At 50.4% G+C, this 26,531-nt stretch overlaps 1 protein-coding gene across 13 annotated transcripts in view; it reads left to right on the top strand.

Annotated features, from left to right (window-relative positions):
* The window catches only part of nfixb (nuclear factor I/Xb), a 95,113-nt gene that overhangs the window by 26,298 nt on the left and 42,284 nt on the right, over positions 1-26,531 (top strand). For 12 of the 13 annotated variants that reach the window (XM_086132196.1, XM_086132184.1, XM_086132195.1 and 9 more), the window contains one exon: positions 5,224-5,755. In XM_086132196.1, the coding sequence (XP_085988322.1) occupies positions 5,224-5,755 (532 nt within the window). Of the gene's footprint in view, positions 1-3,775; positions 4,632-5,223; positions 5,756-26,531 lie in introns of those variants that run through there. The other variant, XM_086132191.1, reaches the window with a different exon arrangement.

The following is a 26,531-nucleotide window of genomic DNA, read 5'->3' as shown; positions in this document are numbered from 1 at the left end:
CTCATGCGGGCTGCCTTTTAATTGGTCTAATGAGATGCAGCGCCACCTCAGTGCCGGTCAGATGATACAGGAAGAGACAAAGCGGGGCGTCGAGACCTGAAGTGAGGCATTATGGGCTGCAAGATTGATTTTTTAATTTTTTTTAAACTGTCTTACAGTTGCCTGATCAAATAAAACCAGGATGACAGAGAAAATTGCTCTGAATTGATCTGAAAATTCTAAAATGGTTCAATATAACGTCAAGGTTAGAATAGAAAAAGCACACTTGAAATAAATAAACACCCCCCCCCCTCAAAAAAAGAGGAATTTCTGAAAGCATTTATTTGGGTCTGCTTTAGTATTTGGCACACGTTATTTGTAAACATTTTTGTTGTTGTTGAACGAATGGCATGCTCTTAACCTCCTGACTACCAGTAGTTCAAATTTGTCCTCTGTAGAGGACATTTGTGAACCTAAATATCTCCCACCCAGTGCCTCCAATCGCATGAACTCCTGAGTTGCAGTTACTCTAAAGAGGACAGTCAGTGCTTTCCAATGATACCAAATTTGTAGGGGTTAGAAAAAGTAAGAAAATGGCTTCCCTCAGTGCAAGCACTTTTTATGGGAAGGGGAAAAGTAATACTTTTTATCAAACACATTTTGTCTTGAAATGCTGTTGGCATTTTAATTATAAGACTCCTATGAACACGTTAAAGTGTTGTTTGAGTTGTTTTAAGTGTATTTGAGCCTGCTTAAAAAATAGTGGGATTTCAAAAATCTCTTTTGGAGTAGTCCAATTACTTCACATTGATTGGGGAATTTCAAAATAAATGTGATTGGGCAACATTTTTTTTCCTGGTAGTCAGGAGGTTAAGAGGGGTTTTTTTCAACAATAATATGAACATATTTTGATTACAGTCTTTCCGTATTATACTCGTGAAAAATGCAATCATGTCATTTATTTGCGGAGGATGTCCCCTTCATATTTCACTTTGTCTGAAAAAAAAAAGACACATTAATTTGCGAACAATGCAAAACATTGTGCGACAGATTCGAACGATGTAATTCAACGAGAAGGTGACTGCGATGAAATCTACAAACGCAGTCGGACCTTTTTTTTTTTCTTCACAGCGAAAGAGTTAATCCCGAATTGGCACCCTTGTCTCGGTCAGACGTGCAGTGAATTTCAAATAAAAGAAGAAAAAGGGGCGAAAAAAGAAAAGAAATCACCTCGCGTCTGGAATGAAATTCGCGGACGCTTTGAATCCACCAAATATGAATTTTCTGACGAATGTAACAAAATGTGTGTTGGACGTAACATACGGCGTAGCAATCCATCCGCAGCAAATGCAGATATGTATTTTTATTTCAGTTTGAGACGCAGCGGTTTTGGAAAAGGAGGGCTCTCGGCTGCTCTTGGCAAACGCAGCACGGCGAGCGAGCGTCGGAAAGTGAAAGCTCGATTCATTGGCATTGCCGGGGCGTCGCGACGAGCTGACTGACAACGCTTCCGTGTCGTTGCACAAATGGATCGCTTGCAAAAACGGTGGGTCTCGGAAAAAAAAAAGAAAAATCGATGATGAGCTGTCAAAAAAAAAAAAATCGGTATTGTGTCCCCGTTCGCATAGATGGCGAATGTTTTTTTTTTTTGGGTGGTAGTGGGCCCGGACTATTTCGACTCACACCCGCAGCTGCAATGAGTGCAAATTGATTTCATGACTTTTACGTTTTGAGTGTTTATTTGTTTTGTTTTTTGTGTTTGTGTGTGTGAAATGAACGCGAAGCAAAACCGGAAGTAAGTCGTGTATGAGATCAAAATAAGCAGTCGCGTTATTTTAGTTCAAGAAAAGAAAAAGATCATGGTGGAAAATCACTTTGCGAAATTAAATCTTCAATCCCATTGCGTTTGGCCGAATGTAATTCCCAGGTAAAGACATTGACCTCAAGTCACCTTGCATGTGTTGTTTCTATTGCAGCCGATTGAGTGAATCTCCCCTTTTTAAGTAAGGGGGGGGGGGCTAAATGAAAAGCAGGCACGCCGATCTCCTGCTCACCCACGGAGGGTTCCGCTTTGTCTTTTTCCTCCCACGAGAATTGGCAGTTTAAGATTTGTACTTGGTTGGTGTTTTCAGGCAACTCGTATAACGAAGGAGACTGACTGCAACCCCCTCAAAGTCAAATTTATATGACATTTGAATGGTGGGGTATTTGCATGTTGGCAGGGTCGCCCGGAAAGCCGTCATTTAAGAAGTGTCAGTTTATCGCATGGCGATGAGTTCCTGGATTTTTGTACCGTCCAAAAAAAAAAAAAAGAAAGAAAGAAAAATATAAATTTGACTCTGAGGTCACGCCACACGCATTTACACAGAAACAAGCACAATGAGACTTGTGAATGAATCCCTTTTCCTGCATTGGCTTCTATTGTTGTTTTGTCTAATTTGGTATCAAGTCATCTGAGACTGAAGCCCAAGCCGAGTGAGGATGAATGTGGAGGAGGTGTGATGAGTGAGAGTCGGTCAGTTCTCCGCCAGGCCCGTGTCGCCTCTGTGGCCCCGTGATGACGCTCGATCGGGTCTTCTGCTGTTTGGAATTGGAAGAGGCAAGCTTTTAATCGTGGGACAATGGCTCGCATTGTGCATGCGCGTGTCGATAAGTTCCTGTGTTTGCTTCGTGTGCATTTTCATTGATTAGATTAGAATTTCAAGATTGATGCAAGTCACAGCATGTGACCTCAGTGGGGATTTTATTTTATTTTTATTTTTTTTGCAAGAGTTGGTAGAGTCTAATGAAAATGAATCACAGCGGTTTGAGACATTTTGACATCAACAGGAAACCATTTGTAACATCAGATGGTTTTTTCCCCCCCCCCATAATTATTGGCTCCAGCAGTCTGTTGACCATTTTTTTTGGTTTGTTTGTGTCTTTGCAGTGGACAGGAAAACATGGCAGCTCTTGAAAGATGAAGCATATATGTCGTGTGTGTGTGTGTGTGTGATTTTCCTCATCTATGAGGAGGTTTGAAGGAGTCGCTGTCCGCAGTGCAGGTGCAACTTGCCGGGCGATGAGGCAATATGGCAGCCGGCGCCGCTTGCAGAATGGTTTTTCCCAAAATTGTCATGGGACTTTGGAAGGATGTGTGTTATTTTAGGATTCAGAGGCGGCACATCACACTCTGCTGAGCATTTACCTCGTGCGGAAACAGCTGAGGCAATTTTCTTTTTGCCTCCCTTGTTGCCTTTCTCTCACAAATCTGTGACCGTTTCTGCATTTTAGCGCACCCCCCCCCCCACCACCCGACTATTGGTGCCTTGAAATCATTTCGCCGTTCATGCGTATGCGCCTGGTGTGCGCACAGTCAGAGTCGGCTCGGTTTGCCCCCCCCCCCTCTTTGTTTGCTGTGGTAAACCCACGAGCAGCTGCGGGTGGTGCTGGTCTGGAGGGATTCTGAAGCTGTGCGTCCGTCTCCGTGCCATCCTCTGCCAAGGTGGCATTATGCAAGGCGGGTGGGGGGGGGGGGCGCGATGGCAGCCATACTAAAGATGGAGGCAGGCTAAGGGCTGCGGGGGGGGGGGGGGGTTGGTGCAGGGGAAGACTTACTCCCCTGAACTTTGTCTCTGTGTCAGAGTGGAACTTGTCGATTTGGCAAATTGCTCGACGTTGGACAAGGCTGCATACTCTCTGGCAGCCCCCCCCGCCCCCCGCCCCTTCTCTCCATCTCATTGCCACCCTCCCTCCTTCTCTCCCACCGCCGCGCTCTCCCTCTGTCTCTCTTCCCTCCCTTTCAGCTCTCGAAGCAAAGGCATTGGCTGAGCTGCGGGCGCGGCGTTGCCAAATAGGTGGGCCTTATTGGCGCTGGCAAAGGCTCAAGCGATGGTTGGGGAAAGAGCGCGGCGACGACGAGAGACGGCGAGCGGGAAAACGCAAAGAGAAAGAAAGAGAAAAGGGGAAAAAAGAAGCGGCACTCGGCTTTGCCAGCGGTCGTATGCGCTCGTCCAACATTGATTCGACTCTCCTTCCCCCCCTCCTCCACCCCAGTCTGTGCTCTGCTCTCCCTGCCCCCCCCCCCCCCCTCCGCCTCTCTGTGTATGTATGTGTATGTGAGTCTTGCACCGGGCCCAGGGATCAGAACAGACACCACTTCCAATGACTTCTTGCCAAGGATTTTTTTCCAAGGTTTTTTTTTTTTGGGGGGGGGGGGAAGCACAACGGAATGTTGAATTTTTAAGTGCATCATCTCTGTTTTTTTTAAATTTTTTTTATTCTTTTTAATCCCCACGGTGCATTACTGTCAATAATTCTATTTTGCTGGACACTTTTTTTTCATTCTCCGCTTTTTTGCCGAATGACCTCCTGGCCAAGTTCCTATTCCAGCGAAACCTGAACTTTTTCCTCTCTTTGATTTTGTTTTTTCTTAAAAAAAAAAATCCAACCCGCTTCTTTGAGTGAGCAGTTTATTCTGCTAATTATTTTTGACATTCCCTCCTTTTTTTTTTTTCTCTTGCCATTAATTCTCCACTCTTTGCCAAAGCAGCACTTGCTTTACATCGGGGACCGCAGGAGGAAAAAAAACAAACAAAAAAAACTGTTGCGGCAGATTTTTTTTCCTCTCCACTTTTAACGCTGTGCCAAATTTATGATGCGAGTGCAAAATGGTAACTACCAGGCCGTCTGTCTTCTTTTAGCCGCGTGGTATTCTGTGACAATTTCTGTCCGCTTTCAGTTTGTTGTGGAAATGCGAGTCTGCTCGGAGCTCCTTTGCATGATAGCGGCGACAGCGAATGCCATGGCTGATCTTTTAGCAGCACATTTCAACGGTGTTCTCGCGGCGGCAAAACTTGGCGGCGGTGAGCGAGCGCCGCGTGGCCACCCTGGCACGGGAACGCCGTGGCGAGATCTGGGCTTTGTTGCCCAGAGATATGTAGTCAAGGTATTACGGGCGAACGGAATAACTTCTCTTTTTCTGCGCAAACTGGCACCGGCTCACATTTTCCCGATTTTGAAGTGACTCGTTTTGTATTTGCGTCTTTATTGTTTATTTGTGTCAAAGGAGATGATTTTTTTTTCCCATTGAAAATAATGAGCGTTTTTATTTTTGCTTCCATTCTTTGAGAGTGTTTGATTGGAAATGAAATGGTCTTCATGCATTTGCACGCTTCTTTGTTTCAATTTTGTACGCGTCGGTTCGAGCACGCTTTGTTTGAAAACGGCACGCGAGGAAACCCCTCTGCCTCTCTCTTTCCCCAGGATGAATTTCATCCCTTCATCGAGGCCCTCCTCCCCCACGTGCGCGCCTTCTCGTACACCTGGTTCAACCTGCAGGCCCGCAAGCGCAAGTACTTCAAGAAGCACGAGAAGAGGATGACCAAGGACGAGGAGCGCGCGGTGAAGGACGAGCTGCTGGGAGAGAAGCCCGAGATCAAGCAGAAGTGGGCCTCGCGCCTGCTGGCCAAGCTCCGCAAGGACATCCGGCCCGAGTTCCGCGAGGACTTTGTGCTCACCATCACCGGGAAGAAGCCGCCCTGCTGCGTGCTGTCCAATCCCGACCAGAAAGGAAAGATCCGCCGCATCGACTGCCTCCGCCAGGCCGACAAGGTGTGGAGGCTGGACCTGGTGATGGTCATCCTGTTCAAGGGCAGCCCGCTGGAGAGCACCGACGGGGAGCGGCTGGTCAAGTCGCCCCAGTGCTCCAACCACGGCTTGTGCGTCCAGCCGCACCACATTGGAGTGACGGTCAAAGAGCTGGACCTCTACCTGGCCTACTTCGTGCACACGCCAGGTACGTGCCGCCGACCGAGTCGGGTCGTCTTCGACGCGTACCTGAGATTGACGCGCGTTTCCGCTTCGAAGAGATTCCGGGACATGAACAGCGAGGATTAAAAGCGCCGTTTACCAAGGGATGTGTTTGCGTCACTACATTTGTCGGAGTGTTTGCGCGCAAATTTGTCTAAATCCAAACGTGCGCGTTCGGCGGCGCCATCTGTAAACATGAGCATCTGCAGACCTGTTTATCTGCGCGCGCATGGCTGAATTGCCGTGCCCGCGCGCGGCACGAGGACATGGCTCTAGAATCCATGGGACTGCTTTGATGAGATTGGTGTGTATCGGTAGCAGTGCGCCGTGCGTGGCTTCTTTATTTTTTGTGTGTGTGTGTGGGGGGGGGGGCGTGACAGCTGGCTCCATCCCAGGTAGTTTCAGAGACGGGGAGAGTCCGCCTGTCTGCATCCTCGGACTGAATGAAGCCAGCTCAGCTTTCTTTTCCTCTATCAGCCAACACACACGCAGCACACTTCTCCTTCGGATGCCCAAACCAGACTCCGACATTGATCGTTGCATTTCGATCGTGCAAGCAAGTTGAGACTTGATTTTGTTGGTGAGGCTTCGCTTTGGTGTTGGAGTGAGCAAGTTGGAGTTCATTCAGGGGAGGGATCTGCAGCAATTCCACTGTGAGGAAAATGAATCGGCGCGATGCAATTCCTCCTATTTACTCGTCGATGTTGCCGCTGAACTCATGCTACAAATAAATACCTGATCCAAAATCATGAATGAGTTACCGATGTAGAAATTGGTGAAAATGTAAGCATTGCTCGTACACCCCCCCCCCCCCCCCCACATCTAAAAAAGGCGAAAATCTCGCTAAATAAATGAAAAAGCAATATCTGGCTCATGAAAATGCCAGCCGGGTGGCGCTTGCATTTGTCTCGAGACATGCAGCTCAAACCACAATCCAAACTATCATGAGCGATATTTTGAATGGAATAAGGAATCGATTGTGCTCCCTTTATGGATGCTTGTTAAAATAAACTCAATCATGCATTGCAGCAAATCTGGATTTGATGCGCACGTTTGGTCTCCTATTTAAAACGTGTGCGACATTTGTGCAAATTGTATCCGCTCTCCCTCTCACACACGCGCGCTCAGGCCCACTCTGCCCTTTTCTTCTCATCGCAGTTTGATCGCGCGCCGACCGGCCTCCAGTTACCGGGCCTTCCTTCCTTCTTCTTGGCAGGGAGGTGCGGCCTTCCTCTGTGAGCGAGAGCCCCATGCCGGGCTCTTTTCAGCCCAATGTGTAACGCCGCTTGAGTTTGCCGGGCCCCCGCGAGCGCCTCTTCCCGCGGCTCCGATTAGCTCCCGGCGCGGCCCGGCGCCCCTCCGAGTAAAAGCCTTTTCTTTACCCGTCTGCCAGAATCCAGCAGCCAGTCGGAAGGCGCTCGCTCGCGCGTGCCGCAATTGAGTTGGTCTCGCGCCAGCGCGAAATGTACTTCGTAGGTATCTGGTTGGATAAAGAGCTCGGCGGCTCGTCCTCGGCGCTTTTTTTTTCGGAAGAACTATTTTGCCCTGCCCTTGTTTGAGCAAGCCGCAACGTGTCGGCATCCTCTCCCGACCTGCTTTTCCACAAGCGCCGGCTGCTGCGTTGGCACCTTGCGCCGACGACGACGGCGGAAAGGGACTCAAATAATCAACCGCCACTTTTCTTTGATTTTGTGCGGCGCGGTGATACCGGAGTCGACGGCAGACCGATGAAACCTGCGGCCATTTTAACCTTTGCTGCGGCAGTTGAAGGCTTTTATTCTCAGCCCCTCCTCCCGGGGTGTCTTTACGGAAGCATCCGTCTCACCCCCCCCCCCCCCCCCCCGCCCTCCCCCAGCACATGCCGAAAGTGTTTGGGCACTCTTGTCCTACTGATGTCACTGTCGCCAGCTGCAGGGGGGGGGCTCTGCTTTCAAGTGGGATGATTGACAGGACAGCAGATGCTCCCTCGGTCGAAGCCCTCATCTGTGGCCGCTTCTCTGCTGGACACCGTGTGTCTGCTTCTTCTTCTTCTTTTTGTTGTTGTTGTTGTTGTTGCAAATGTCAAGACTCCTGCTCTCCAAGCTAGGACGTTACACCCCGCGTGACGGGACACATGAAAGTAGCTTCAGCATTTGGATCGGCACTTGTGCGCCGCAGCTGCAACCTTAGACGAGCAAAGAGGCTCCTCCGCTCTTCGGATGAATACAGATATTGTCAGCCACTAATGATTTCTTTTCTTCTGATTTATTTTGCATCTGAAGGCGATAAAAAGAAAGAGAGAGAATAGTTCTGCCATGTGTGAAGCGTAGGACATGAGGAGGGGCGGAGCTTTGGGGGAGGCAGGCTGAGCTTTTTCTTTGAACGCGGTGATGGAAACCAACGTTTGGCTCAACATTCGGACTCCGCTTTGGCCCCGCTTCCATCCGGAGGCTCAGATCAGGTCGTGTTCTCCGCGCAAAGCGTTCCGTATTTGTCATTCTTACTCATCCGCAGAGTTCCAGCATTAGTCGCGTTTAGAGTCCGAGCGCCTCTCGCGTGACTTTCATGACTTGTGCCGTTATGATAAAAAGATGTTGCGGGGAGCCGGCGCCGCTTCCACCGAGGAGGTGGCGTCTTTGCATCCCGAAAGCCACGCCGGGAGTGTGCGCATGCCCGCATGTGTTCACCACCTCCCCAGGTGTTGGTTTCATATCGCCGTGGATGTTGTCAGGACATTTTTCGCAGCGCGGCAAATGGCCCAGAGATGATCCTTGACTGCATAAAGATTGAGACACAAAACACTTTCACCTCAGCGTGAACGGTGAAACCTTCCTTTGCACGTATGCTGAGCCCAAAAACTAGATGAGGTTGTGCTGCCAATATTCAGGCACGGTTGTGTGTTCAGGGCGCACACGGAGATGTGAAGAGTGTTGGCGCCTTTGGGGCCAATATTCAGCCCCGATGTGTGTGTGTGTGTGGGGGGGGGGGGGGCATGGCTCGTCAGGCACCATCAATGGGGTTGCAGAGGGAGGATGGCAGAAAAGAGCGGCATGTGCGCTGGATGAGGAGGCCGTGCTCAACACATTCTTGCGTCCACCCCCCCCGAATAAATCTTTGGAAAAAGGGGGCTCGTTCCACGTGTGCCCGCTCGCGCGGTCCGATCTTCTGAGCAGTTCTTTTTTTTTTGCACCCTTCTCCCAACATTCCATTCCAATCGAGCGCCGGTCTGACTGTGGAACAGCTCGACGCAGCGCCGGCACCCCGAGCCGCTTCACGTGTCATTTTCTGGTTTAGCGAATAAAAGAAGAACGGCACCGTACACGGAAGGCCGCGCGCAATCTCGTTCCATTCCATTCCATTACATTTAGAAACAAAGGTCACGTTTTTGTTTCACAAGTAGAAAAACCCGCCCTAGCAGAAAGTGATTGTTGGACTCCCTTTATTTCCTCATTTCACTGTACAGTAGTTTCTAATTGTTTGTATAATTAAAGTTGATGAATAAATTCGATGCTTATGCACATTTTAAGCAATTTGGAGCACCAATCTGCAGTACCCCCCCCCCCTTTTTTTTTTCTCCCCCAACTCAGTCACCAAATGGTCGCTCAATCTATTTACCGCATTGTGAACGCAAATTGTCTTCGTTGGTTTTGCCGCATTTCTTCGAGCGGTCTGGATTTTCGAAGAAACAGAACAGCGGCAAAATGTTTGCTTTGTTTTTCCGCCGCGTGGGAATTTGCATGATTCGTCTTCTCCCGGAATGCGTCTGTCCGCTCAAAACATACGCCGACCCCGTGCCGGAGGGGCGGCTGGGCTCGTCCGCTTGTCGGGCCGAGAGGGCAAACGAGGCGGGGATGGCCGGCGAGTAGAAAGCGGGGGCCGGGGCCGGGGCCCAGCGCCGTCTCCCGGCAGCTGCGTTCTGATGGGGCTCCCTCTCTCCTTGTTCTCCCGGTCCGCTGGAGCAGAGCGTTGAAACGAGACAGCCCGGGATTTGGGCTCCGGCTCCTCTGCCTCCAGAAAACGGCGCTGTCACATTAACTGGTGCGGGTCCCAATGCTCTTATGTTCTTCTTATTTGATTTATTATTATTATTAGCATTTTTTTTTTTCAAAATTTAAATCCAGGAAAAAAAAAGTTGCCATAATATACCGATCAAATCTAATCATCCAAATAAAGAGCAATCCGAAATTTCATTTCTCCATCTTAACGGCCGTAAACGTCCATCATTGGATTTAGGACGACGCCGAGCGCAAATCGTCGGGTCAAAAGAAAAGCTCGGCATAAAGCCGACGCGGAACGCCACGCTGAAAACAAAAGGGAGAGGGAGGGCAGATACTCAGGCTAGTGGCGTCGCTTGGCAGCGTTTGGCACCCAAACGCCGCTGCTCCGTTTAGAAGATGCCAGCTTTTCAAACCCGCACGCGCTGCTCTCTGCCAACTTTCTGATCCTTTCTTTCTTTCACCCTCTCGCTTGCCTTCCCTCTCATTTCATCACTTCTCCCCGCCGTCGCCTTGTTTACGTTTTGTACCTATTCCCCCTATGTGCACCCCCCCGTGCCGTTTCCGATCTGTCCTATGGATCTTTCCCACCTTGGGACTTGCATGAAATCTGAGCGACTGGACGTTGGAACAAATATTTTGTTCAGGTTTTGTGCAACAACAAAAAAATCACTTCTCATAGCCAGGCATATTTCCTATTTCCCTTTGCTTCCCCCCCCCCCCCCATCCAAGCACACTGCAATGCTTCTGCTTCATATTCAGGTCCAAAACAAAATGGAGGTTCAAGCATTGATTCACAGGACAGGGAAAAAAAAAAACAAAAGTGAAAAAAGAACATTGCAAAATGGTGAATTTGTGTGTTGTGTGTGTGTGTGTGTATGTGTGTGTGTGTGTGTGTGTGTAAAAGCGGTGGTTTCCGACTCGTATTGGCTGCGTTTCATCGTCTCAATCACAAAGCCTGACGAAAAGAACAGAAGACAATGTCCTGCCATCAATTAGAGTGATCCGGCGTGCCCCTAAACCGATGACATGGCACAGCAATGTATTAAAAGACGTAAACGGGTAAATGAAAACAAGGTTGTTGTTTTTTCCCAGCTCAAAAAATGCAGAGAGTCAAAGGCGGGATTTCAACTTAACCCTGGCGAACGCACCGGGGTCAAATTTGGCCCCTATAAATTCTGCTACTCAGAAGCTACACTTAAATCCCAAAGGGTCAAATTTGGCCCGAATCCTAAATTAGGATTAACGCATGAAATATTTGGAAAAACATATATTTTGGTTTTCAGGGAACATATCAACATTTTGTTCCGCCCTTTAATAATAATAATGAGGACTGAGTAACACAACACATCAGGTATTTGTAAATTCACAGATTTTGTGTAATTATTATACAGTACAGAATTTTTTTTTTTACTGGCTCTGTTATATGTGTGTGTGTATATATATATATATATATATATATATATATATATATATATATAAACACACACACACGTTTTTCCAGTTTCTTTTGTTTTCTAAACGTTTCCTCGTGTGACTGCAAAATAGGCAGGACAGGTGCCCGCTGGAGTCCCAAGAACCGAAGAATCGCGGCTTATTATGGGAGCGCCAATCATTCGGGGGGGGGGGGGGGGGGTGTGAACAAGATGGCAGTGAGTGATGGGCGAACGCACTAAATGCCGGCCGGCTTTTGGCGGGGAGGATGGAATTACTCAATAACGATCAGAAAATTAGAGCCATTCTTCGGGGAGAGTAAACAGGCCTCTCCAAGTGTGAAAGGGCCCCATTCAGCCGGACCAGGAGCAGGACTCCTTTCTTCTTTTCACGGATCCACCCAAGGCCTCGAGAGCCCGGCTTTTGTTTGCTGAAATAACAGAGCGAATATATATGGGCTGGCGCGGGCGGGGGCTCTCGTCCCAGCGTGAATCGCAGTATGCAATAAAGGCCCGCACTGTAAAGTATACCCCGTGCGCGAAAAGTCCCCGTCGGAGTTTTCCATTCGGCGAGCCGCTCGGTGGCCGCCCTTGTTCGCGTTTTAATCGGACGTGCCCACTTACGGTTTTGTGATGCGTTAAATGAGCCCAGAAGAAATCGCCCAAGCCCCGCCCCCCCTCCCCCCAAAATCCATTGCGAGCATTTGTGGCTGCGCGATTCAAATCGTCGAAAAGCGTGCGCGCGCCACGGAAAGCCACTCCTTTCGTCCCTTTCGCCAAAGTCAAATGAGGCGAGCCGCGTCGTTTGCAACGCATTTGGCGGCCGCGTACCGGACGATCGAACTGCACTGGCGATAAAAAGCTCATTTGTTTGTTTGTTTGTTTTTTTTTCTTTTTCTTGTTTGAAAACCAAACCAATGACACACAAAATGGAAGACCAACGAAACATAACATTTGCGCAGCAACAAAATATCCCCACGATGAAGAGTTCAGAATTCTCATCGGCGTTCCCCAGCCGCTCCCTTTCAAGTCCCAAAGAGATTCCGCGTTGAGCGCCGAGGTCGGAGCTCTCACGGCCGACGTATTAATCTTGCCGTCGCATGCGCGTCGCAGATGAATTAGCGTCCCGCGTCCTCCCCGCTTTCATTTCTTGAATCCGCGGCGTGTGAAGTGATGTCTTTGAGGTGTCGCGCGCGCCGCCACGCCGAAGCGGAAACTCCCGCGCGCCAACAACAAACACTTTGCATCGGAGCGCGTGATGGTCCTCTCCGGGCCGCCCCTCGCTCAGCCGCCACCTGAACCCACTTTGCAGCTGATGCCTCCGCACAAGACGGAGAAAATCCCCCCATTTGCAAGCGAAGCTTCTCCACGCGCTCGCATCGGCCATCTGCAACCGCGCCGGGTCACGAATCGAGTGGAAATCGTTCGAGACGTGGGAAATGTATCAAATGAAAATCCTTTTAAGAAATTATCCGCTCAACGAGGGAGAAATTGAATTTCTTTGTTTTTCGCGCCACTGATGTTCCGCTATTTGCCGTTGCAATGCGTCCCTACTTGTTTTTGCCTGTGACGGAAAGCGAGTTCGCTCCTGACCCGACGTAAAAGCTTTCACTTGCGACCCATCTGAAAGCGTTGATTTCCAAAGAAACGGGCGCAAGGCCGACGAAGTTACAAACGATGATGCTGGAACAACGAGCCAGAAAACAAAAATGACCATTTGAATGGCTGGTTTTGGCCCCAAGATCTGGAAGATCCCCCTGCGTGTTTTCTCCAGACTTTGCTCTTTGTTTTTGTTTCCGTCTTGACTCTCTTTTCGGTCCGCGACTGTAAAGCGAATCCAAACAAGATGGTATTCACGGCCAAGGAGCCCTTTTCCCGTCTCCCTCGCTCTGAAGTGCTTTTCCTTCAGCCCGACCTAAACAAACTTGCTAATGTGATGACGACAAAGCCGAGTGTTGTGTTTTGGATACCTGCCTTGAAAAATTCCCCTCCATCTTTTGATAGAGCGCAAGATTGTTTTAGACCCGCCGTTCAAAAACCAGCAGGGAAATCCCTCTGTTCAGAACGGCCATTTTCTCCGCGGTCGAAAGCGACGTAGCTGCCGGGATGGCGGCTAGGTCGCGACCGCACCGACTTCAATTTTTGTCCGCGCTCGACCAACAAGTGGACGAAAATAGTCATAGGCTCCTCTGTGATATTTTTCACAGCGCCTTTAGGTTTTGTCGGCCAACCAACAGACTAAAGGCTCAAGATCCGATCTTTTGGATTCTGTGCGGCCGCAAAAGAAAACGGCCAAAACTAGCACGCCCAACTGTACGTGTCGCTTGAAAGCGCCCGTTGAGTGTTGCTTTGTCATATGGAAAACGCGCTTGACGCATGTCCGCGCCGAGCAGAATCGTCTCGCTTGGCCAGCCGAAGCTCCGACAGAACAGCGCAAACGCCGGCGCACGCCAGCGTCGGGAGCGGCGTGTGCCCGCAAAGTCTGTTTATGAAGAAGAGGCTTTGATGTGGTCGGTGGGTGGCACGGCCTGGTTTTAGGACCACTTTCACTCTCTGTGACTACAATGGTCCCTTCTCCTCTCCTCTTATATTCATCTTCTGCCCGGATCGCTCGATTCCGCCCCGTCGGAACGAAACGCGTCTCCCTTTTGTCCGCCGTTGCACTGGCGCGGGCTCTCGTCGAGGACTTGTCGTACGTGCCCTAAACGTGTGCTGATTGGGAACACGTTGTGCTCCTGCGCGTTGTCCCCCTTGAGGATTTACCTTTGGCGGCCACCGAGTACGCGGGACGAATCGAAGAATATGTCGACGTTTAAAAAGTGCCGGTGGAAACTCGTGAGCCTCCGTTTTAGGGCCGATCATTTAAGACCCCGAGTTTGGAAAAGGTGCAGAAGGAGATAAATGCCGCAACAGCCCGTGCGCTAATTAAAAAGGTGTTTGGGTTCTTTGGCCTCGCGGCGCTGTCGGATAAACGAGGCGACTGCGGGCGGGCAACAGGTAAATCCTGTTGGGATCAGGCCCGAGGCTGTGCTCATTTCTTATTTTGGGTCTGAGCAGCCCTCCCTCTCTGGTCTAACCTAAATCAAGCCTCCTAATCTCGCGCAAGCGCCCACCGCACGCTGATGTCTGGGGCTACCGTGCCAGATTCCCTCCGTATTTTTCATTTTAGCGCGCGCGCAGAAACTCGTCGGCGCTTTGCTTTCTTGCCGCTGTTATCTCGCGGCGCAGCCCGTACGGTCAATAAAGTTGACGAATGTGACGCAGAAGGGCGAGGTGACACCGACACCGACACCGACACGGCTGCGCCAGCAGAAAGTGACGCACTTTGGCCCGAGAGTTTTTTTGGAATGCAACTCAAATTGCAAATGTCAGAGAGCCTTCGCAATCTCACGAAGCAGCTACAGATAATTGAGACGGCGGCATATCTCGCGGGGCTTCATCCGAAATGAGCGTCTGAAGGATTTTCACCTCCCGCGAGTGTTTTGAGTCTTTGGCTTTCGTGTGTTCTTTGTGAGTGCACCTACGGAAAGGTCAACTTCCAGGTCGAAATCCCCGATGTCCATGTTGGTGGCTTTCCTATTTTTATTTTTTTTTGGTGAGTCCTCATGGAGGGATGTTATTTTGACAAATTCTTGAACGAGCGAAACTTCTGAGTGAGAGTTTTGCTCTGGAGCAGATGATTGTAAAGTGATCCTGAAGTGTATTTCAAAAATGAGAACAATGTGTACTATTAGCGTTGTCACGGCTTGGATTGATTTTCAACGGTGGAGGTTCAGCGTATACCGTGAAGGGCTTCTTGTATTCGCCCCTGTATCAGACTGACCCATGTTTACGATGCTCCAGCTGCAGTGAGTCTTTGTTCTTGGTTTTTAAAAAAAATAATTTTTTGTTTCCAGGACATTTATTTAGAGAGCAAAAGACCAATGGTATTCCGGTATTGTCTCGCAATCCATCTGTTCTCCTGCTGTGAGTGTAACTTACAGTAGCGTGGAGGGTCTCCTGAGGTCAGGGAACAAAAATCACAAGGACATGCGGAATGCTGAAAATTGGCCAGTACAAACAGGCAGGCCTGGCTCTCCATCTGTGCGCAGCTCGCTAACCACCGGCGAGCCCACCGCCAGCCAGTAGAAGGTCAATTGCTTTGCTTTTTACGCGACGTGCAGCCCCGAAAGGGGCGGATAAACAAATTCAGCTTTCAAGGCGTAATAACGTCGGGTCAAAAGGGGAGCGAGCGTTCCAGTCCTATTCAATGCAGGAAGACATCGCGGCGGTTTGGCGAATCGCGTCCGGCAAAGTCGGTGCGTTTCACGATTGAAACGTAGTTGAAGTTGCGCCATCTTTACAGACGGCATCAGATGAGCGCGCGCCGCTCGCGAGGCTTCGCGCGACCTCATGATCGTCTTCGGCGCAGGAGCGCAACCGAGCCATGCGTCGTCCTGGGCGACTCGAGAAAACCGCGCGTAGCGGGGTCACGTTTTTAGTTGGGGTTGTGCTCTTCCTGTTGTGTATAATGGAGCTATTATCAGGCTTACCGAGCGAGGGGCAATTTCTGAGGTTGAGCTTTCTCTCCTTGGCACACATCCATACCAATGGAAAGCATTTGGGTCCAGCAGCGCTCCAAATCCACAGAAAATGAAGGGAGCACTTCGGGTTTCTATCTACAAGCTGCAGATTAGAAAAAAAAGTGTGTGTGGGGGGGGGAGGGGTGATGTGAGGGCAAAATGAGAAAACAAACGCAGCGTTGGATTGTGGGTAACCACGGCTGAAGCTGACCGGCTTTGGCCTGCATAGTGCAGTGAGGGGGCTGGGGCTGGGGGGGTGGGGGGGGGGGGGGCTTATTGAAAAACAAAAAGTCCACGACTCCGTCTCAACGTCCTCACCCACGAAATGGCCCCAAAAACACACGCTAGTTCCATAGAAAGTAGAACACCTTTCAAAACATAAAACTGCAGGGTTCAGTATGGTCATGCAAATGTTCCACGTATCCTCGCTGTTATTGGCAAAAAAAAAAAAAAAAAAAAAAAGGAGGAGGGGGGGGGGGGCGGAGAGCTGCGGTTAGACTGAAGGGAGCAAAGAGCGAACCAAAGGAGAGATCTCTCCTCACATTTGCTATCAATTTAGGGCACAGAAAATAAGCACCAGGTTTCACTGGAACCGTGTGGAACACCAGGAATGTTTTTCTGTATCACATTTTCGGGGGGGAGGGGGGGCGGGGGATTGGAGGAGAGTGAGAGAAAAGAGTCCTCTATGGTGGGGAAAATAACGACAAAAATTGAGACAAGGCAAAGTTAGGGGCAGGGGCGGGGGGGGGGGGTGGTTTAGTCATCACGCTTTGGGTCCAGATGTGAAGCCGTCAAACCGGTGATGTGCAATTTTTGGGGGGGGGGGGCCCACTTGACTTGGAAGGACGGATGCTCACCAAGGCTCATTCTGAGAAGTTGGCTTTGGCAAACGACTCAAAGCAGCGTCAATGGTTGGCCTTTCTTTTTTGCCGTGAAAGCCCCGCGCCGCCGTTTGCGACCCGAGACTCCCTCAGGGCTCGGCGAGGCACAGCGGATGAGGAAAGGGAGGAATCGATACTTGAGCTGCGACATTACTCGTTTCCCCCCGCATTCGGGCGACTGGAACCGCAGCGCCCGAGCTTTGCCCCCATGACCTCACCAAATGTCTCAAAGTCCGGCGTTAGCTAAACAAGCCAAACAAACGTCCGCTCAGCGAGCGCTTTGCGTACGTGAGCTTGAGGGACTCCGGCAACAGACTCCAGTTGAGCGGTTGACCCTCCGGCAAATCCGCCCCCCCCCCCCAACCCCTCCCACCAACCCAGAGTTCCTCTTCTGCTGATGGAACCCGTCGAAAAGGACGAGAAACAAGGAAAGAGTTGAAAGAGCGAGCAGGCGAGAGTGGAGAAGGGGGGGGGGGGGGCAGGAGACAGACCAGATGTGTCTTTTGTTTAGATTGAAACGGAGCGGAAAGGAGGGCTGGAGGAGTTGAGGAGGCAAAAGAGAGACGAAAACCAAGTGGGAGTGTGATTTTTTTTCTTTTGGGGGGGGGGGGTTGTACTGTAATGAAACCAAGCATTTATAGCCTGAATGTGGGGAGAGTGAGCGGCTTTAGCATGCGGCGTGCTATGACCGAGCAGCGAAAACCACATTCGTGATACTAATTGCTCCAACGGCCCCGGCGGCCGGGGGGGGGGGGGGGGTGCAGCGGAGACAGGCTGGCTTTTTGAATATTCGCTCAGGCTCGTTGACGTCTGTCGAGATAGGTCGCCGGGATGAGCTGCGTTCCTCCGCGGCGGGTCGGCATCGGCAGGCGGCACGCGGGCGTAACCCGCACGGCGTCGATATCGATTGAATGACTACAACGGTCGGAATTTCCTGCATTTTGCTGCGCGCTATCGTCCCGCTTTCAGCAGCTCGCGTCAATATTTCACTCCGGTACGCACGTGTCCAATGTACGCCGAGTTCTCAGAGCAGGCGAACGCGATGACAGTTCGAACATGTGCGATGGCAAATACACGCGCGGGCGCTATCACAGCTCAATCTGCTGGCCCCCAAAATCAAGTCAGCCCCCCGCCCCCAAAACGGAGAATATTGCCAGTTGTGATCTGCAATATGGCCAGCAGTTGTTCGCAGCACATTGCTGAATACTCAAGCGTTCCTCAAAGGGAAACGAAGGACTCGGGTCTTCATCGCTGACTTTCTGTTCGATTACAATCCCACTCAAGTCGTGCCGCTTCGATTTTTGCCTGGATAAAATGTTCCCATAAGAGCGGCCCGAGGCCACTACGCGACTGCGTAGGGCCACCTCAAGTTGACTGATACTGGCCGATACGAATTTCCAGCGCAAATCGGCACATTCTTGCTTTTCCAACGTTTAATATTCCGATTTTATATTGGAAACGGAAGCCATATTTTATTCAAAGGTTTTCATAATACGGTATAAAGATGATCAATATTGTTGAATAAGACACGATTGGGCGGCACGGCGGTCTACCGGTTAGCTCGTCCGGCTGACACCGCGGAGGTGCGGGGTTCGATTCCGGCCGCGGCCTTCCTGCGTGGAGTTTGCACGTTCTCCGTGCCCGTGTGGGTTTTCGAAAACACGCACGGCAGGCGAAGGGAACGCTGTAAAATGTCCCGCGGCGTGAGTGTGGTCGAATCGGCGTCCATTGTCGGACGCACTTGAGAAGGGCTCGTCTCCCCAGAGTCGCAATTCTGAGAGCGGCATCCCGAGAGAGTCGCGCGCTCTCCCTCTTTGCGGCATTCGCTATCTTGTTTCTGCTTCGCGGGCCAGAAGAAACCCGGGAAGACTCCGGCCTGGCTACGCTAGCCTGTTTGGGCGGCCAAAATAAATGCGAAACCCTCCCTCCAACCTCAGTCTTGGAAGTGTGCGCTCGTGCGGCAGGAGACTCGCGTTTGAAGGGAATTCCTGTCTGAGCGCTCGTCGCAACACTTACTGGGCGTTATGCTCAACCGGATGTTGACGCAGGGCGAACGGGCGCTTCATCATGATGATTGATCACAGGTCGCCGTCAACCGCCAGGTGGCTTTTATGTCGGCTCGTCACGGCAGTGACGAGACGCGGAGGCAAATCGACTGCCCCGAGATGATGTTGGCCCGGCAACGGCACTCCGGCTCTGCTTTGTCGCTAAAAGTTGACAGCTCGCGGATGATATCGCGTTTCCTCATGCTGGCATGCCCCCCCTCCCGCGTTTCCAACCGCCGGGCCGGAATGGAGGAGAGAGGAACGTGCTTGATCTTGAGTCTTTCTGTGACAGTGTTTGATGGCTAAGTGTGGAAATAGTTGTCGCTCCGCTGGCAAGAATTAACCCCGTAGATCCCAATGACTGGCCAGTGACTCATTTGCGAGTCATTACAAACATTTGTTTTGGCCCAAGTTTGAGGCATGAGTCGAACTTGACAATGATTTGATCATAATAATAATCCATTGTGAGTCGATTTCTATCACAGCAATGACAGCTGAGCTGCCTCCTCGCTGCTTCCTTTCCTCGTCTTGCCGTGGCACAGTGGGGGGGGGGGTGGCGTCTGTGGGGGGGGGGGGGGGGCTCCCAGGCCGAGTGCATTTGAAGTGGCTTTAGGGAGGCCCTGGAGCGTGCCAGAAGGTCAGAGGTTACAACAACCGGGCCTCCCCGGATCACGCGTGCGCGCTTCATCCCACCCGCCCACTATTTTCGAGATCACACGTCGCTTCCAGATCTGCCCGACACTTTTGACAATAAATTGCACGTTATTCCGTTTGCTGTCGTTAGCCTGCGCTCGCCGCAACCCAATTCCGAACCGTCCGTTTTTGTATTTGGCACAATGCTCAGTTTTTTTTGTTTCTCTTTTTTATTTTTATTTTGGGGGGGGGGGGTGTAGACTAAACATGCCGCTGTATACACGTACACTCACGAGATCGAACACTCGAGCTGTTTTATCTTCGTTCACCCGCGATGACTCCAACCGAACGTCATATTTTGGGATGCGGGGCGCCCGACAAAATGACTCCAATTTTGGGATTGATTTGATGATGACGAGCTGATTGGTTATTTGGTTAGTGCAGCCCACGTTTTCACGTCTTATCGCTTTGTGTGTCGCTTTCCAAGAGTTGATGTTTTGTGCGCGCCGTCGGTCGCGGCAGGAGAATTTGTCAACCGTGCGGCAAGCTGTGAAATGACTCTTGTCGTTCATTTCACGTCTCCGAGAAAAAGAGGCGTCAAGATGACTCTGACCGTTGCTCAGTCTTATCCGTTCAGCGTCCCAGTCTATGTTTGACACGAAAGGATCGAGCGACCCCTGTCGCCGTTGCCCCCCCCCCTCAGCTTAACATCTGTTTTCAGTAAGGACCAGTGAGGGAATGTCGGACTCTTAAAATGAATTAGCGTATTAGCGAATGCTTGAGTGAGAGAAGACCTCGTTAGTTACTCTACCCCGGTGTACCGCAGTCCCGAGAGAGAGCAAGGAGATTATTTATCACACGGCCAATTAGAGGAGGATGTGAGGTCGCTGACCTTACGTCTGGCCTCATCAGCTCCCGTGTCGCCGGAAAGGGGGCATGCCACCGCACGGACGAACACACAGTGAAGAGAAGGGGGGGGGGGGGGGGGCGAAGTTGGGTGGGGTGGTGGAAGACACGGTTTGCACCCCTCGATCAGGGCAATTGCTTCATTTCGTATCACACACACACACACACACAAAAGGCATAAATTGCAGGGTGAAGGCGACACACACGCACGGGGCTATGAAAAGGAAAGTTAGACTTGATAAATTGTTTTTTTTTTTTTTAAATCCTAATTTCACTCCGCTCTCAAGGTTTCATTTTGTTTGCTTGCATATGAATGCTTGTCAATCCAAGAAAGCATCTCGGGTGGCGTTGGCCTTCATCCTTTGTGACATTGCAGGATAGCAAAGGCCAATGGATGTGTTCCGAAACATCGGTGCTAATTGACGTTTTCTTTCTTTTTTTGTCTTCCTCGATGTTGGTGCTCCAAACCTTCTCCTGCGATTGCCTCCCCGCCAACAGGTAAGAGACAATCCGCCGACCCGACCTTTCCGGTCCCACCCTGCGTCCTGAAGCGCAGCTTTCAAATGTCAATTTGGCCTCCAATTCAGAGTGTTTTGTGTTTTGTTTTTTTTTCATCGCGTGTCGGAATCCCGCCTCGCGATTGTATTGCCGTCTGTAATAATGCATGCAGACAAACGTTTGAAGCGCCCACTCCTCCTCTCCTTCTGTCAAGTCTCCATTCCAATACTTAATTTGTTCACAGACAACATTTGCCACCCTCAGCACCAGCGGCCCTCCCCCAGCCCCGTCACCCCCCTGCTCACCCGTGCGCCTCCGTTCCCTTGTCTCTCCATCTAAACTCTTATTTATTTTTTTTGTTTCGTTTTCCTTCTCCTATCTCCCGTCGCTCCTGCTCCTCCTCCTTAACGTTCGGGCCTCGCCCACCCCACGTCCCCTTCTCAAGACCCCGGCGTCTTTTTCTCCTCCCTCAAATGCCTCCTTTTTTTCCGCCCTCCTCTTGCTCTCAGCCCAGTTCTGTTTGCGTCTGTTTACCTCCATCGTTCCACCAGATGGTTTGTGTTAAGATTCTACATTTGACAGCTCGGCCGTTTTTTTGTTTTTTTTACGTCCATATTTTTTTAGCACCGCACGGATTGCTGAGACCCGTAAAAACACACAAGAAAAGCAAGCAACCGGGTACGAGGAAATTCAAATGTGAAAAATGCCGCTGTATTAATAATGATCTCCGCAATTATTCTGTCATGGGAAGGGCAGCAGTCACCACTTGATGTGCTGAGAGTTGGTTCCCCTCTACTTTTTTTTTTTTTGAAAGTCAAAAATAAACACATTCGGTATCATTGAATATTGACTTAATGCACATGTGCGAGGGTGAATTAACGCAAGTCCTTCACCCCCTCTCTTGCGTGTCTTTTGGACGGGAGAAGCAGCCACAGCGGCCAGAAATAATTGCTTGTTTGCCCGTCTTGACGTAAAAGCCGTCAGAGATGGAAAACGAGAATGAGTCGGTGCAGGAGAAAATTGGAACCACTGTGAACTCGCTGAATGTTCTGCGCTCCCGTTTCGGTGTGAGTTTTTTGTTGAGCCAAACGACGCTCGGAGCAGTTGCGCCTGAGCATGGATGCAGCCGATCTTGCCATTAGTGACATCATGTTGGTCACCTTTTGAGCGCCAGCTCGTTGAGACCCTCGTACGGAATCAATTCATCATTGGTTGACGTGTTCTCTTCGTTCGGGCGGCCCGGAGCCCGTCCGAAACGGTCGATAGCGGTCTGAACTCATCGTGATGACTTTCCCTCACGCCTCGTGTGTTCTGAGTTTGACGGCCATCGAAAATCAGATCTCTGTACAATCAGGAGGAGGAAGGAGTCCGTCAAATGGGATGTTTTCTCGAAATAGAATTAGTTGAGGAATCTTACAAAGATGACAGCGAGCAGGATGCGAGCGCAAAATATATTTTATGAAGAGGATCGGGCTCACCCTCTGCTTGAAGCTAAGCTAATCACCTCTTGGCTCTCGCTTCGCGCTTAATGGATCGCCTCTCTGCGATGGCGCCAAAAAGCACATTCCCTCTGAAAAAGTCTGTCAAAGTTGCCAAGAAGATTGCCAGCCATCTGGCTAGTTTGTGCTTTGGAAATCCTTCTCACGGTGAAGTGTGCACGCTGGCGGTGTGCCTTTCATCTGTAGCCGATGAATGAGAAGCGGGAGTGCGTCTCGGTTGCGGGCGTTGTGTTTGGCTGTCTCGCGGGATTTACACGACTCCGTCTTCGCACCTCAACCCCGGAACAGATTGAACATTTTTGACGTCAACCGTGCAATCTTTTCGGAGACCTCCCGCGGTCATTTGACCAAATAAGTCGGGGCCGAATGATTCTGAAAAAGAATCGAATTGCGATTTTTTTTTTAACATAATGAGTATATAAAAAAAAAAAAGCCCACTCATCGAGTGTAAAATTGCGATGACGTCTTCATTTGTTTTTGTACTCCGCTTTAGGGTCAAAATTATTCATACAGGCTTGACGAGCGCAGTTTATATCATGCTACTCTTTTTTTTTTTTTTAAAGCAGGGTACGATTCCAGCGCCGGCCTTCCTGTTGCACTTTCTCCTCGTGCCTGTGTGGGTTTTCTCCGGGTATTCCACTTTGGCGCCTTAACTCCTTTAAACGTACCTCTTGTCATTCTGCCCAGAGAGTCTCGGTTTTTTTTTTTTCTTTCGAAGAATGCGACTTTGGTCCAGGAGGTGTACGCAGTTTGTTTCATGCGGGCGGCGTTCTGAGCTATTCTCTCGCTCCTCCTTGATGATAGAATGTTCTCCTTCTGAAAAGTCAACTTTGCCAGTCTTGCCTTTCATTCTGTCTTCCTGCTCTCCTCCTCCCATCACCTCCTTCCTCCCCCTTCGCCCTCCTCGAAGATCTGCTCACAATAAACCTTCTGTTGCATTTAAACCCCCCCCCCCCCGCGTGTTGGCCTCGCCCTGCCTCAATCTCTTTCTCGCCCTCTCATCGCACGGTAGATGTTTGCTTTCTGGGCCTTATTTGCTCTCGGGTTCTTTTGGGGTTTTACGACCGTACAGCGGGGGCGAGCCACAGCCACGCCGTCGGCTTCTTCCGGCCTCTGCTGACTCTCGCACTGTGAGCCGACGAGGTTCGCGCCTCGTAGCGCTTCGGACGGTGGCGTTTGCGGGCGCGTTTGCGTTCACCGTACAAGACCCTGGTAGCGGCAGTAGCGCTCATCACAGCTCCACCGCCGCAGCAGTGGCATCGGGACAGCAAACAGATGTTGGCCTAATCTTCCCCTAATGAGATTGGTCCCTCATTCCGACGTCTTTATGGGAGCGGCAAGCTGGCGGGCGAACAGACTGACACTCGCGGCTGGGAGACCGGACAACAAACGCCGGCGGTGCCGATAGCCGGTGCATGAGACAAGTGGAGATGAGCGGCGCAGGAAGGGGCCGTCGCTTGAAAGCTTAGTTAGCCGTGGCCGCTCAGGCGGGTAACGAGGCGGGCACACAAGGCCGTAGCTCACGGGACCGTTTTGGATTTTCGTTTGAAAATTGGGTTGCTTTTTATGCAAATCCTGATCATCCCCTTATTTGACTGGCAATTTTTTTTTTTCTTACTCGGTTTGAAATCTGGGCCCGTGAGGTGAACACAAAGCCATCGCTCTGCCGTTAGCAATAACGACAGATCAGATACAGGGGTTAATTGTACCCTCTCCTGGAAGGAGATTTGTAAATTTGTGAAAATGAAATGGGGAAATACTGAAATTGGCCCTTTCCCCACGACGCACTCGACGATCTCTGAGTGCGCCCAAATGGGCCGCAGCACAGTGGTTGGGAATCACCGATCTAACTGGGATTCTCTCTTGACGTCTGCATGCATCCAGCATGGCCGTGCAGATGCAGTCGGGTTCGGGCTCTGATTGCTGGGCTCTTATTTCCCCTCAAGAATGAATACGTTAAAGTTTCATTTTATTGCTCTTGTCTTGTGTATTTCAACATGGAGCCATTTCGTGGCCAGCGTCGTGTTCCGCTGCCTTTACGAGACCCGTTTTCTATATTTAAGTACGGCAGTTAAGAGTGCAGTGGAATTTTTTTGAATCGCGATATCTCGCGTTTGGATTGTGGCGGAGAGGCACAGGGAAAACCCAGCACGCTGCGACAGGGCCAAAGTTGATGCTTTCCAAATTTGGGGCTAAATCCTTTTCCCCACTGCTGAGGTGGATGTCAAGTGCAGGACTGCCGGATTTTGCGGCCTGTGGTCTCCCTGTGCACGGGCACGCTGCTCCTTTGCTCCTTTCAGTCAGTCAAGTCACCTGTGCTTGCGTGCTTTTAGTCGTTTTTTTTTTTTTTTTTTACTCTCACGACTCTTTAATGAAAGCTTTCTCATCAGTTATAAGCCTTAAAGCGCAAAATTTCCAACTTGCGGCTCGGGGGCCATTTTTGGCCCGCCGTCCATTTTTCTGCGGCCCAAATGACATTTGGCACGGCTAGCCACTGCTTGTCTGATTTTAGCGTGTTTCGTGAATTAAAGTTGAAGACTTTTGAAATGGGCCTTGCATCATTGCACTGTTGCGAATGCAGCCTTCAAACGTAAAAGTTTGGCAAACCTTGCCTTAAAGCTTGAGACATCTTCTAGTTTCGCTAAGACGTTCCAAGGACGAACAGCGGTCACCCCTTCTCGCTTTTTCTTCTGTCATTTGGAGTTCTCATCCATTTTCTTTGCTTCACCCTTAGCACCGCGGAACAGAAATGTACAAATGCCCTGGCCAAGCAATCGTGTGCTTATACGCACACACAGCGACAACAAATGCACGTTCGCCTGGCCCCTGAAAAGTTGCGCTGCATTCTGTGGGTTCACATCATGTGCAGATGCGGGATATGAATGCACACACACACACACAAAGACGCACTGCTCGAGGTTACTGGGTACATTCTCCTAAAAGAATGACCTCACTTGAGCTGTTAGCAGGCTGCAGGCAGAACTGAAAGCAGACTGAGAGAAAGGAAGAGGGCTCGGCGCAGGGTGAAAGCGTCACATGAGAAAGTCGATGTCACACATATTAATTTTCCAGGAAGCCGATCGGGCCGCTGGTGATTGGGTTTCCTCGTGTGTGTGTGCGTACGTGTGCACTGGTGACCTCAGCAAAGCAACTTAAGCCACATTGTGAACAAGTTAACGCAAGTTCAGCGTCAGTGCTTGAATGTGTGCATTTTTCGCAGCGCGGTGAGACCTCGCCAGAACATGTGCAGGTCTCAGCCTTGGAATTTTATTATTGGCTAACAAGTTAGTGTTATAAGATGAGCTTCCACGGTGGAACTTGCTCCTCGGTCTCAGTTCGAAGCAGAGCTTCGGCTCCGCGCGGCACATGGATGAGTTTTTCAATGCATCCTTGACGTTTTTTTTTTTTTTCCTGTCCGCTTTAACTCTAAACATCCCGCACGTTCCGCTCGCTCGTCCTTATCTGGATTTATGATTAGCCGAGTTGACTTCAAGGAGCCAAAACGGCTGGATGACCGCTTTGCGAGAGTTCTTCTGGGACACCTTATCCAGTCTAGTGCCTGCCGTAAAAATACCCCTCTATTATCCTTTAGGGATATACGGAGCCCCACTGTGGGCGAAATTAGCTCCAGATAATCATCTCCTTCTGGACTCGGGTGCACTACAACAGTTTTACACCCCATTTGCCGGGACGGAGCGGGGACCGACTTGCCTCACTGACCCCTTAGCTTTAAATTCAGACAGCCTTGAGCGAGAACACGAGTTCCTTCTGCTATTTAGCAAATTAACACCTAAAATTAAGCATATGTGAATCATTGTGTGACTACAAGTATGTGGTAGGGAGAGGATGCAGCTGGAGCTGGCTGGGAATGTCAACTAACAGCAGAATTATGCTGCGCATTGGACTGTACCACACACAAAAAATGGCCACATTTCTTGCTGAAGTGTCTCCGAAGGATGATAAATCACGAAGGACCCTCGCGTCGTCCCCCTGGGCCGCTCTCCCTTGTCGTCATTCAGTTGAAGCCGCATCTTTACCGCCTCCCACACTCCTCTGGCCCTCTCTACCCGTTGCCATTGTCTTTTAAATCTCTCTTTCCACCTGATTTTTGAAGTAGGAGGTTTCGCTTCAGAAGAAAAACAAGCCTTCCTCAGATGAAAGCGGCGGCGTGGAATCGGCGCATTCGACAACCTTGCTGCGACAATCCCCTTTGAAATAACCGCATGATGCAACGTACACTTTGACACGCTAGCGTTGCATAAAGCAGGAAGAAGGCACTACGCGTTAAAATATCTCATCCGTCGAGGGGGGGGGGGGGGGGGACACCAAAA

The sequence above is a fragment of the Hippocampus guttulatus genome, chromosome 16, assembly GCF_054856545.1.
Source record: "Hippocampus guttulatus isolate MCC_2025c chromosome 16, RoL_Hgut_1.0, whole genome shotgun sequence".
Taxonomy (NCBI): domain Eukaryota; kingdom Metazoa; phylum Chordata; class Actinopteri; order Syngnathiformes; family Syngnathidae; genus Hippocampus; species Hippocampus guttulatus.
This window is presented reverse-complemented; position numbering and strand designations above follow the sequence as displayed.